This window comes from Paralichthys olivaceus, chromosome 14 (genome assembly GCF_024713975.1).
Source record: "Paralichthys olivaceus isolate ysfri-2021 chromosome 14, ASM2471397v2, whole genome shotgun sequence".
In the NCBI taxonomy this organism is placed as follows: domain Eukaryota; kingdom Metazoa; phylum Chordata; class Actinopteri; order Pleuronectiformes; family Paralichthyidae; genus Paralichthys; species Paralichthys olivaceus.
The window spans coordinates 13,980,045-13,992,070 of NC_091106.1; the positions used below are offsets into that span (position 1 = coordinate 13,980,045).

The 12,026-nt window shown below is 41.8% G+C and overlaps 2 protein-coding genes across 5 annotated transcripts; one reads left to right on the forward strand and one right to left on the reverse strand.

Moving 5' to 3' along the window:
* Positions 1-577: 577 nt before the first annotated feature.
* On the reverse strand, positions 578-6,561 carry LOC109631739 (zinc finger protein 502). Of its 4 annotated transcripts, none has more exons than XM_020090669.2 (2): positions 6,423-6,561; positions 578-4,114 (listed from the first exon to the last, which is right to left on the reverse strand). In XM_020090669.2, the coding sequence occupies exon 2, from the start codon at positions 3,993-3,995 to the stop codon at positions 2,340-2,342; it is 1,656 nt and encodes a 551-aa protein (XP_019946228.1). In that variant the 5' UTR covers positions 3,996-4,114; positions 6,423-6,561; the 3' UTR covers positions 578-2,339. The 4 variants fall into 4 exon arrangements, with proteins under 4 accessions (XP_019946228.1, XP_019946247.1, XP_019946237.1 ...); XM_020090688.2 differs by lacking the exon at positions 6,423-6,561 and adding an exon at positions 6,082-6,219; XM_020090678.2 differs by lacking the exon at positions 6,423-6,561 and adding an exon at positions 5,637-5,775.
* A 4-nt stretch (positions 6,562-6,565) lies between these two features.
* Positions 6,566-11,653, forward strand: ftr14l (finTRIM family, member 14-like). The gene is made up of 8 exons (XM_020090700.2): positions 6,566-6,705; positions 7,874-8,277; positions 8,841-8,936; positions 9,053-9,286; positions 9,387-9,546; positions 9,676-9,843; positions 10,203-10,339; positions 10,734-11,653. Exons 2-8 carry the CDS (start codon positions 7,879-7,881, stop codon positions 11,115-11,117), a joined length of 1,578 nt encoding a protein of 525 aa, XP_019946259.2. The 5' UTR covers positions 6,566-6,705; positions 7,874-7,878; the 3' UTR covers positions 11,118-11,653.
* The last annotated feature ends 373 nt before the right edge of the window (positions 11,654-12,026 follow it).

The window sequence follows — 12,026 nt, forward strand, 5'->3', positions numbered from 1 at the left end:
ATGGGAACTTTCCTGGTATCATGTTATGTTTACATTTTAACTCAGGACATTCCCCTAGTTTTCCCCAGGTAAACGTTGCTGCTTTATCTGCAGCAGAGTGGCTCAGTGTCGTTGATATTAAGACAAAAATAATCCTTTATTGGTCCCACAATGCAGAAACAAAGACATTGCTAAAGAAATAAACATGCGATACAAATGTGAATGAAATGTAAAAAAAATTGAATAAAATGAGTGTAAACTGAATATATGAGTGTACAGTGAAAACACAGCTAGTCATATGTTGAAGTTATATTAGGATCTTATGAAATACGCATTAGTAACATACCACATCTGTAATCAAACCATTAATGCCATGGGTAAAGAGTGACACCATGTGGCCACACTGTGGATGTGCGAAGTCATAGCAGACAGTGAAAATATGACCCAGTGCCACTGCAACACAAAATTCAGTGATTTATTTTTCAGGATTTTAAAAATTATGCGTAATCCTAATAAATATTGAACGAATAAGACCTAATTAGCTCTGTTTGACGCCTTTCCCATTTTATGGATGCACTGCATTGATCGGACACCACAAGAGAGTCAACAACCTTTATTTATCCATAAATGTGCCACTCAGAAATTGGGAAAAGGTGTTACAGGATTTGCCCTTAAGAGAAGCTTATATGGATGATTTACAATTTTTCTCTCTACAATGAGGCCATCGACAAAAAAAAGGGTGGGGGTAAAGACAATATGGTCGTAACAGTGTAAACACATGGTAATATACATGAAAGCAAAAGGTATCAGTGACATCAAATTAAAATGTAGGGTAAGTAAGTATGAATAAGAACAAAAGACTCCTGGAAACCCTAACTTTTTTCCTCAAATAACAGCTCAGCATACATTTCTACATCGCATGCAATAAGGCACCTATCTAACACAAGGAAGAAACCTATGCTACAGTTTGAAGCACAATTGTTATCCAAATGAAAAGAAAATATTGCTCACTATAATGTTCACTCCCATAAAAACTGTATATCTCTCATTCCCTTTCATAGAGCCCAAGCCATATCTAAAAAAATACATCAGTTTGTAAAAGATATTTTACACATAACAGTAAATAGAGCGCCATCCATTGGAATTCCAAAAAATCTTGTAAAAGTGAGATTTTTCACGTAGTCTTTTAGTATACACAATCTATTTTTAGATCAAATCGTGACAATCTGCAGATCAACGTGTGTGTTACTTATATTCTGTACACAGGTCATTGAATTAGTCTCCAAAGAAATAAAGTGTGGTGTTGCATTTCAGTTACATTTGGTGCTGGGGTACAGAGAAAAACCGCACAGTAAATAATTAGGACACGGGTCATGTCTTAATATGCTACCCAGTAGGTTTTTATTTCTATTATGCATTTTCTTATGGCTAAATTGCATGTCAATAGAACCAGGGGGTGAGCCAGTATTGCTCTCTGTACAGACTATGCAGCAGTGCCAACCCATAGTAGACATACAAGAAAACAACCTCATAAATATACAAGATGGCTCATGTTGGATGGAGCCCAAATTCAAGAACAAGCTGCATGAGAACACCTGCAACACGGTTCATCTCCAACACTTAAAACAAATTAAAGTCATAAAAAGGAGAAGAAAAAAAAAGGGTGGAGACAAAGTGGATCTTACTATCAAAAATGTAATCTTTTGGAACAGCACACTAGTCACCTATACATATATATAAAAGAAAATCAATAGGTATTTACATTGGATTTTTGACATTTGCTTTAGATGGATTATGTGGATGAAAAAAAAAATATTTAAATTTAAACAAGTCTTGTTCATCAATTGTATTGATAGCCTTGGATAAAGTTGAGGCTGAGAAGCATGTGTGCCCACCTGAAAGTACATCAACTGAATTTGTCTATTGAAAAATACAAAGCCAGAGGGTGAAGCATATTTTCCCCAGGTAACAATTTCATCATGTAGATCTTCAAATCACATTTTTTTTTTTCTTTAAAAGTGTTCAAAAGAGCTCCTGGAGCAAGTGAAGCACAAACCGCTTCCTTCCCACTCTATTATTATACCCTCTTTAAACTGTGCACATAGTCACAGGATCAGCTCTGAATTATAGGTTTCATTGTCCTTCAGGCCAAGCAGTTTCTCTTTGAAGACGCATGTTACTGTCCATTTACTGTCAACTGCTCCACTTCATCGTAGCCATGTGCTGACCTGACCTTTTGTCTATAGAGGTTGGCCTGATGATGGGCGATTTCGTTGATGGGATCACCGGCGGAACAGAAACGGGAGGGGAGTGGTGGTGTGCGCTTGGATGGGACAACATTTGAGGGATAGAACAGGTGCTCACTGATCAACATGGATCCTATGATGTCTGGAGAGGGAAGATGAATGGTTAAAGCCTTTGCCGCACTGAGTGCACCTGTATGGTTTTTCAACGGACAGGATGCGCTGTTTTGGGAAAGCGTTGTTAGGGAATGCCTTCCCTGTGGGGATGGTGGTGTACTGCTGGGGTTGCGGCTGCGGAGGCTGTGGTTGCTGCTGCTGCTGTTTGTTCTCCAAGTGAACTCTCTGATGCCTTGCCAGGGAGGAGGAGTGATTGAATCTTTTGCCACAGTGAGCGCAGGTGTAACTCTTTCCCTCCGAGTGGACTCTTTGGTGCCGAGACAGGGAAGAGGAATGATTGAAGCCCTTATCACAGTGGTGGCACATGTAGGGCTTGTCTCCCTGCTGATGCACCCTCTGTTTTGGGGGAGTGCCGTAAGACAAGGGTTTCCCAGGCTGCGGTGGAGAGAACACTGGATTCTGCAGGTGGGTCTTGTGGTGGCGAGAGAGAGAAGAGGAGTGATTGAAGCCCTTGTTGCAATGTCTGCAGGTGTAGGGCTTTCCTCCAGCATGGACCTGCTGGTGCTTCTTAAGGTGGCGTTTTCGGACGAAGCTCTTCCTACACATGTTGCATTTGTATGGCTTCTCACCCGAGTGGATCCTCTGGTGCTCTCTGAGAGTGGCAGCAGCCGCAAAACACTTTCCACACTGTGCACAGCGGTGGGGTTTGTCTCCGAGCACAACTGCAGCATGGGTTTTCTGGTGCTGCTTCAGGTTGGAGGTTGTTGCGAAGCCCTTGCCACATTGACCACACGTGTACGGCTTCTCACGTGCGTGGACTTCTTGGTGCTTTTTTAAATGCCTTCTGCGGACAAAGCTCTTCCTACACTGGGTGCACTTGTAGGGCTTATCCTCTGAATGCATCTTCATGTGTTCTCTCAGGGTGATGGCAGCAGCAAAGCTCTTACCACATTCTGAGCATCTGTGGGGCTTGTCTGGCAAATGAATCATCTGATGAGACTTGAGACTGAAGGCATCGATTACATCTTTTCCCATAATCTCAACTCCAGGAGGAACATACGGCTTTTCTTTCATGTGAATCTTCATGTGTTGTTTGAGGCTGGCCTCCACAGCGAAGCTCTCACCACAGTGGACACAGATGTAAGGATTCAGGTCCTTATGAATCTCAAAGTGTTGGTGAAGATCGGCAATGCTGCCAAAAATCTCCCCGCACTCGTTGCACTGCAGACCGTGGGCTTCATGTATGATTACACCATTCTCAGACTCCACTGTCAACTCTCCGCCATGGTCAGACTCCACTTTGACCACATGCTCGCTTTCTGTCTTAAGCAGCACCTCTCCCAGCAGAGCCTCGCTTCCTGTTGTCTTGATTTCTGCCCCCGTGAAACAGTGCATCTCACCATGTTCAACCTTGATGTAATCATGGTCTGTCTCGGCTACAATTGCATCCACACAGGCTACAGCACCAAGGTCCGTCCCCAGTCCCTGGATCTTTAAGTCGGCTCCATGGATCTCCAGCTCTAATCCACGCTTTTCTTCAGTCATGATCTCAGTTTCTGCTCCATAGTGAAGGTCGACATGGCTGTGGGCTATGACACACTCCGACCCAAGTGTGTCAAGGCCGGGTGTGTCACATTCAGTCTCTGACTCGGCCATGAGAACACACTCCAACCCCACGACCTCCGTTTTCCTGCCGGGCGATTACTATTAAGAGAATCGGGGATATAGGTTTGTTTTGTGTGGGGCGCGTTGGTTTCTTTTGTCAGTCAGCAGACCTGCAAGAAGAGGATAAAGGGAAAAAATAAATCATCAGCATCATAGCGAAGCTGTAATTGGTCTTGCCTACTTCAATATGTGAAATTGGGTGGCAAGAGAAATAATAGGACAATTAGACAAGCAGTCTGAAAAATAAATGTCTGGAGAACAAACAATATTTCTTATACAACTCCATACGTTTGTAGTCATATCTATTTAACTTACCTGAATTTCTCAACCAAGACCTGACAAAAACAGACAATGGGCCTGATTTTAAGTAAATTGCAGGTCTCTCTGAAAGTCAAGTTTAGGAGGCACATTGTTGACATGTATAGTGATTTTAGTTAAGATTGTTTGCCACCCCCTTCCCATGACACACACTACATATGATAGTAATGTAATAGATGAACAATCTCCTTAATATTAGATAAAAAATAATCCCCTCTGATATAGAGAATAACCACGGAAAATTAGATCTAAAACCACTGAGTTTGCAGCATTTAGTTTTTTTTTTTTTTTTAAATTACTTTAAGTGGGAGGTGCAATTACACCAAATAAAGTTGTGGTGCTGACGTAGAGGAGTTTATAAATTAATTTTACAACATGCAATACTACTTAGCAAGCTAAGATCTGTCTGTTAGCTTCGTTAGCACTTAAAATGAGCTTCTCCTCACTGGCTAACAATATTGATAAAATCAAAACAGACCATATCTCGTCCAAGCTCCCAAAGCAAAATTAATCCGCAAGCCAAAGTCGACTGGCATGAGAAACCTGCTTTATTGTTCAGTCTGCTCTTCACTCTGGATTAAGAACAAAATGTAATATATTGAGGCATTAAACGTTGATGTTTTGCCCCCAAACATTGAAGTGTTTGGTTGCTAGCCTCCTGAAACGGCTACAAATAGCCTCCATAGCCAGCTAACTAGCTGCTATGGTGGAAGGGGGAACTGGTTAACGACAAAACAGCATTGTGTTAGCTGCTAATGTTCGCGATTTAGCCAGCTAACTAGCTTCATAGCAAAAGCACCGCGCAAATAATGATCCAGAACCTAAATATATCACGAAATACTTACATTTAAGCGAATAACTGAGCTCAGTATTTTGATGCGATTTGTGGGACTACTGTCGACGCGGAAATTCGCTCCCTGCGAGTATTAACAGGCCATCTTGTTGTGCCACACCAGCACTTCCAGCTAGCCAAGATTACATGCTCGCCTAAGATGGCTGCCGCTTGCTAACGTTAGCTCGGTTAGCCTCCGCCCTTCAAAACATACTGAATTAGAGCTACCCCTCGAAGCCATTTCAAACTGAGCGGAAATCAGATTAAGCCTCGCTGCCTGTCCGTTATACTGGATCGCCGAGACGGCCTCAAACTCCCAGTAAACACACAGCTTCGCCAGGGACAGCAGTGAAGGCTAGTTTGAGTTATGTTAGCACGCTAAGAGCCACATCGTATTTTCGACCAGGAGCGGGCTAGCTGAAACAAAGATGGCTAACTGTGAGGGAAATGAACGCTGCGCGGGAAAAATGTATTTTACTTACACAGGAGTGGACACAGGAAGCAGATCTGTAAGCCGACACAGTTTAAAACACATAAACCAGATAAAAATATACAGAATAAGTGGTGATTTGAAGTTAGAGGTGGCTCGAGCAATCTTGGCTACAGTCCGGGCTACAGCTCCCCCTCACTGCGGCAGCACCAGCAGACCGCACACACAACTGCAATGGCGGCCTTGCTGAGGTTAGCAGCTACCCAGCCTCGACAGCGTTAGCGTGCTGGCTACATAGCCATGATGCCAAGCTAACGAGCCAGCTAATCCTGCCTGCTAGCACGGCTACAGCCCGCTGTTCGGCGTCGGTACCAGCCCGTGGAACACTGGAGCGGAAGCTTTGCTGTAAACCGCCCATCCGACCATGTTGAGTCTGCACAGATAAACTGGACTTGGCCTCAAAACAGGCGGATGGGTCGAGTGGACAAAAAACGAACCTGGATGAGATTCCGAGCTGAAATAGTTCATTATGTGCAGTAACGTGATGTCGCTGTCTGTCTGGATTTTCCCGACAGGACACGAACAACCAGTGCGGGTCAGGGCCTGTATTTTTCCATGACAAAGTTGGCTATTACCACAAAGAGAGAAAATAAACATCCTACATGCTAACTAGCATGCTAAATAACAACTAAGCGTATATTGACTAAAACAGCGTCCTCCTGCCTCAGTGCTGCTGCTGCTCATGGTATCGCAAGTTGAATTTAAATGGTGAAATAATCGCCACGCGTAAACACAGCGCCGGCTCCAAATGTGTAAATCGTTGCATGCACACACCCACCTTATGCGTCTTTAGAGAGATGGAGGGAGGAAAAGAAGAAGAATCGTATAATTGCTTCAAACTCCGGGTTGAGGAGAGATCTTTACAAGCTGTGGTGAGCCTCGTCTGATCACTGTGTGTTACTGAGTGTGTGTGTGTGTCTTCCCCTCTCTCTGCCTCTGTGTGTAGCTGGCGCCACTGCTCATCTGGCGCCAACGTTGGACGACCGACGCACTTTACCGAACGCAACCCGTCATTTCAATGCGGCAACACAACCACTAGCGCCCCACGAAGCTTCGGAGTGGTACGTGCTAGAAAAGTTAGATCTCAGAAAGAAAAACTTTGGTATGACAATGGTTCTTATTTTAGTTTTTTGCCCTCAGTGGTGAGAGGGGAGCAAATAAGGAAGTTAGTTATATAAAAGGTAAGTAAGCATGTTTACAGTATCGTGCAGATATTAAAAGTGTATTAACTTAACATATACGTGTTTCCATGTTGGATTATTTGCTGAGTATTTTATGACCAGTCTGCTTTATTTTTATTAATTATATGATTCGTCTGCTTTATTTTGATGCCATTGTAAAGCACTTCACTGTCATGTAGATTTTGAAAAGTGCTCTGTAAATAAAGATTATTATCATTATTATTATTATCTCCACTCCCCTATCAATGTTTTAATCAATTAAATGTAACCATGCTGTAGAGATACTTTTTAACAAGTAAAATAATTTCATCCAAAACTTAACTTGTGATAGTCTAAACAAGTTTTCATCAAACACTTTGAAGAAAATGAATGCACCCATGATGCAGACGGACTAATTATAGATACATTAATCTAAAAACTTCACTTTAATGTTGCAGCTGATAAAGTCAAGACTAATTTCAGTAGAAGTGGCCAAAAAATAACATGAAATATTTCTACTCAATTAAGTGCAAGTATCTCAAAACTGTACAATATCAACCCAGCTCATGTGTAAATGTTTTTGTTACTTTCTACAACCAGACTTCACTACATTTATATGATAGCATATATTTTTTAATACAAACAATATGTTATTATTATTTATCTTATATATGCAGTAAACTGTATTTACTCTGTGTAAAGAATATCTATCTATCTATCCAAAATTTTGTTTAGTACTTTCTTTCTCTCTTTCTCTCAGTTGAGTTTGTGTCAGACACTACATGTGTAGTAGCGCCCACTCCCTGTAAATTAAACAACCAACCTGGAATACTGGTTTTACAATGAGAGGAAAGCACATAGCTAACATTCTGTCACGACCAGCGTCAGTCACACAGTTTCACTGAAGCTGTTCACTTCTGGACCTCGTTACTTTTCTTCTCCTGCTTCTTTTCAGTCTTTTTTTCAGCTTTTTCATCTCAATACATTTTACCAAGAGGGTAAAACACTGCTGTTGAGCTAAATCACCTGTGGATTCAATTTGTTTTGAACATTTTTTAACTCCTGGTAGGAAGAATGTCGCACCCCAGCACTCTGGATTTGGACAGAAGCAGCATCCTGGAGAAATCTCGTCGCTCCACCAGTCGGAGCCAGCCTAGGGCCCAGGCCAAGCACGGGGAAGTCCTGTGTGACTTCTGCACATCAGGGAAGCAGAAGGCCGAGAAGTCCTGCCTGGTGTGCCTAGCGTCCTACTGCGAGACTCACCTACAGTCCCACTATGACTATCCCGCCTTGATGAAGCACAAGCTGGTCAAAGCCACAGGTCAGATGAGGGAGAAGCTCTGTGCGCAGCACGACAAGCTACTGGAGGCTTTTTGTCGCAATGATGACACATCAGTGTGTGTGCTGTGCATGATGGATGAACACAAACATCACGACATCGTCCCGGCTGGAACTGAAAGGACGGAGAAACAAGTGAGTGGTGGAAACAATCTGTCAACCTTAAGTTTTGCTGAAGACAATGAGATGTGAAAGGTTATTTATGGTAGCACAGATAAGTTGACTGAAAGTTAATGACTGTTAGGATGGATGTCCTTACAGTCAAGAAGAAACAGACATCTTATGTTAATCATTTATAAAACCCTTCCAAATACCTCACCTCTCATTTCAAACTATAGTCACTAACGTATACAGTTCAGTAACTACATCACCTGATATATCACCTACTCTCACACTAATGTTGGCAGAACTGTGTTCAGGTATTATGCACATATTAAATGGAATCAGCTGCAATCCAACAATGCAGTCTCACATTTCCCATACTTATTGTAAATCTTTGTTGTCTGATGTTTGTCATGATTCTTTTAATTGAAAAGTCGCTGTTGTGTTGCTTTTATGTATGAACTCTTTGTTGTGTTGTATTTATTTGCTGATTGTGAATGTCTCCTGTTCTCAGGTCTGTCTTGAAAGAGAGACTGACAATCTCAATGAGATTACACAAAGATGAAATAAATATAAAAATGCCCTTTTCTCTGCAGAAACAACTTAGTACTACACTGTACAAATCTCAACAAAGAATTGACCAGAGAATCAAAAAGTGGCAGGATCTCAGACAAGCTGTGGAATCAGTTAAAGTAAGCAAGAACTGATAATCTCAATCTTAGTCAAACTACGTGATGCTAAGAACAAATCATTGTGATTTGCCTGTTTGAAAAAATAATCACTTTTTTATCCACATCTTACTCATCAGCACTCTGCTCAGTCGACCCTGGAGGAGAACGAGCGGATCTTCACCGAGCTGCTGCTCTCCATAGAGAGGAAGTACAATGAAGTCAAGGAGATGGTCCGCTCCCACGAAAAGATCACGGTGACACGGGCTGACATAGTGCTAGACCGTCTGGAGGAGGAGATCACTCTGCTGAGGAAAAAACACAACGACCTGGAGAAGCTCTCGCACACTGATGATCACATACACTTTCTACAGGTGAGATCTCGGACAAGGCCTCCAACACGTGGTGCAAATATCAGGGTCCGTGTGTCAGATCTCTCATCTCTCTCCTCCACTTTCTCATTGTTTTTATCAGAGCTGGCAGTCTCTGTCAGGACCCTCTGGGTATGAAGACCTCAACAACATCACTGTCGCTCCCAACTACTCCTTTGAATCCACCAAGAGAGCCATCGCTGCTCTGAAAGTACAAGTTGAAGAAGTCAGCAAGAATGAAATGAGCAAAATCTCAGGAGCAGGTGGACAAATCTCATCTTTCCTCTGTTTGTTTCATTAAGCTTCGCTGTCTCTCTGCACAAGTGGTTGTTTTTTTAAATCTGCTGTTGCTTTCATGAAGCTCATCATGTGTTTGTCACGTGTCTTCATAGTGAAAGAAGTCTACGTCACACAAGAAGGGGAGACCCAGACAAGAAGAGAATCTATTCTGAGAGAAGAACCAAGAACAAGAGAAGAACTGAGGATAAGAGAAGAACCGAGGACAAGAGAAGAACCGAGGACAAGAGAAGAACCGAGGACAAGAGAAGATTTCCTGAAATGTGAGTTTTTAAAAGTGATCTTAAACTTCAGGCTTGAAAAGTGTAGCCATGGTGTCATACATGTAACCATCCTTAACAGAGGCATGGCCTCACTGGGGTGAAACTAGAGTTACATAAGGAATGTTCTGTGCAGAACAGGTTTGGTGAAACTTAAACAAACACAGGTGTTGCTGCTTTCACTCCTTTGTGGGAGTTGCCGGCCAATGGTTTCAGTTGGCTAACTTTCCTTAACACATAAGATAAAGTTTGACAAATTCTGTGCTTCAGGATGAAATCCAATGAGACATACCTGTATATGATAATAGATAATAACAACACAAGGATGGATGGATGATAATCTTGTCCTTCAATATTTTCAGACTCTTGCCAGTTGATTCTGGACGTAAACAGCGTTCACCCCAGCCTTCACCTCTCGGAGGGAAACCGAACAGCCACGATGAAGAGTGAGCCCAAGAACTACCCAGACCACCCAGAACGATTCGACCACTGGCAGCAGGTGAGGATTTGTCGCCTGCCAGAACGCCATCTTGTGCCGGGGGAGGGAAATTGATCTGTTGTTAATGCTGCAGAGCCCTAATTATGACTGTCTCCAGAAAGAGGAATTCTGTTTAGAGACTTAGCAGTAAAATAAGCCTTTGCTTTCAGAGAACTTACTCTTTAAATAACTCTCCTGAGGCAAGAATTATTTATGGGTAAATGGTTTTTACTTTTAAAATGTGTTTCTCTCTTCTACATTTGTTTGTAATGATTGAAAAACTTTTCCAAAATGATTTTTTGTATAGCTATAACAAAAAATCTGTTTTCAATCATGCAGCAAGTGAGTCCTCATTTAAACTCACGTATAAACAGTTTCAAGTCTTAAATCTATTATTTCATCCATTCCACTCCAGGTATTGTGCAAAGAGAGCCTGACTGGGACTCGTTGCTACTGGGAGATGGACTGGAAGGGAACAGAGGTAGACGTGGCTGTCACCTACAGGGGAATCCGCCGCAAAGGGAACGGGAATGAGTGCAGCTTGGGCTGGAACGATAAGTCCTGGAGTCTGTACTGCTCTGACTCCCAGTTCTCCTTTGTGCACAATAACAAGAGGAAAGAAATCCCAGCTCCGAGGTCATCTCGTATTGGCGTCTACGTGGATCGTGCAGCAGGAACACTTGCGTTTTACAGCGTCTCTGATGGCATGCAGCTTTTGCACAGAACCCAAACCACGTTTACAGAGGCCCTGTACCCTGCATTCAGTGTGTGGGGCTTTGGAACCACAATAAAAATGTAGCAGAGTCACTATAGTGCTACTGATCTGAATTTACTTCACATAATTTCCCCCAATACGCAATAGGGTGTTTGATTAATTTTTGTTGATTAGTTCAGTGGTTGTTTTTCGATCTAGCCCCCCTGGGGATATAATAAACAAATAGTTAGAAATAACATATTTGAGCCATACATTGTTACAAAAGATTTAAAAAATAATAACATTTAAAATAGAAATATATTATCAGTCCCTGTTTTTCTTTGCCATATGATCCATAAGGTGAGTTTAGGTAAATCACTGGTTTATTAAAAAATACGAGTTTCATCATCAGTCTGATTTTAAAAATTTGGATCTGTTGATCATTGCTTTCTATTTTTGGGAGAATCAAGTCTGAAGAGTAAAAAAAGGAAATGTCTTAATTATGAAACTCATTCAATAACTTATTCCATGTTATCTTCTTTATGTGGAAAATGTTTTTCTCTTTTCTATAAATGTTCCATTCACATTATTGGTGTGTTTAATGCTGTGTGTAAAATTAAAGCACAGTTGCTTAAAACCTTCATGTTGTCTCTGATGTTTTTATCATTTTAAATGTGGATTTCAGCTGATTTTGTTCAAATACATCATGTGGACAGAGGATCAACTTCACCAGAGCTGGATCAGTAGTTAATACAGTAATATAGTTATATGTATGCATGCATTATATTATATATTATATTATATGGATGGTGGATTTGATTGATCATTGGCAGACCAGAATTCAATCAATGGTCTTCAGGAGATTCATTGCAGAGAGATATTAAGTTAAAACTCCAGGGGGCAGCAGACACACACACACACACACACACACACACACACACACACACACAGAGAGAGAGAGAGAGAGAGGGAGTAAGGAGGGGGGGGGGGGGGGGGGGTCATTTGCCTATTTAT

Bases quoted from the DNA above. Each gene is read 5' to 3' on its own strand.
- ftr14l (XM_020090700.2), top strand. From the start codon at position 7,879: ATGTCGCACCCCAGCACTCTGGATTTGGACAGAAGCAGCATCCTGGAG. The intron at 8,278-8,840 runs GTGAGTGGTGGA...TTTTCTCTGCAG, and splicing joins CTGAAAGGACGGAGAAACAA to AAACAACTTAGTACTACACT. The intron at 9,287-9,386 runs GTGAGATCTCGG...TGTTTTTATCAG, and splicing joins ATCACATACACTTTCTACAG to AGCTGGCAGTCTCTGTCAGG.
- LOC109631739 (XM_020090669.2), bottom strand. From the start codon at position 3,995: ATGGCCGAGTCAGAGACTGAATGTGACACACCCGGCCTTGACACACTT.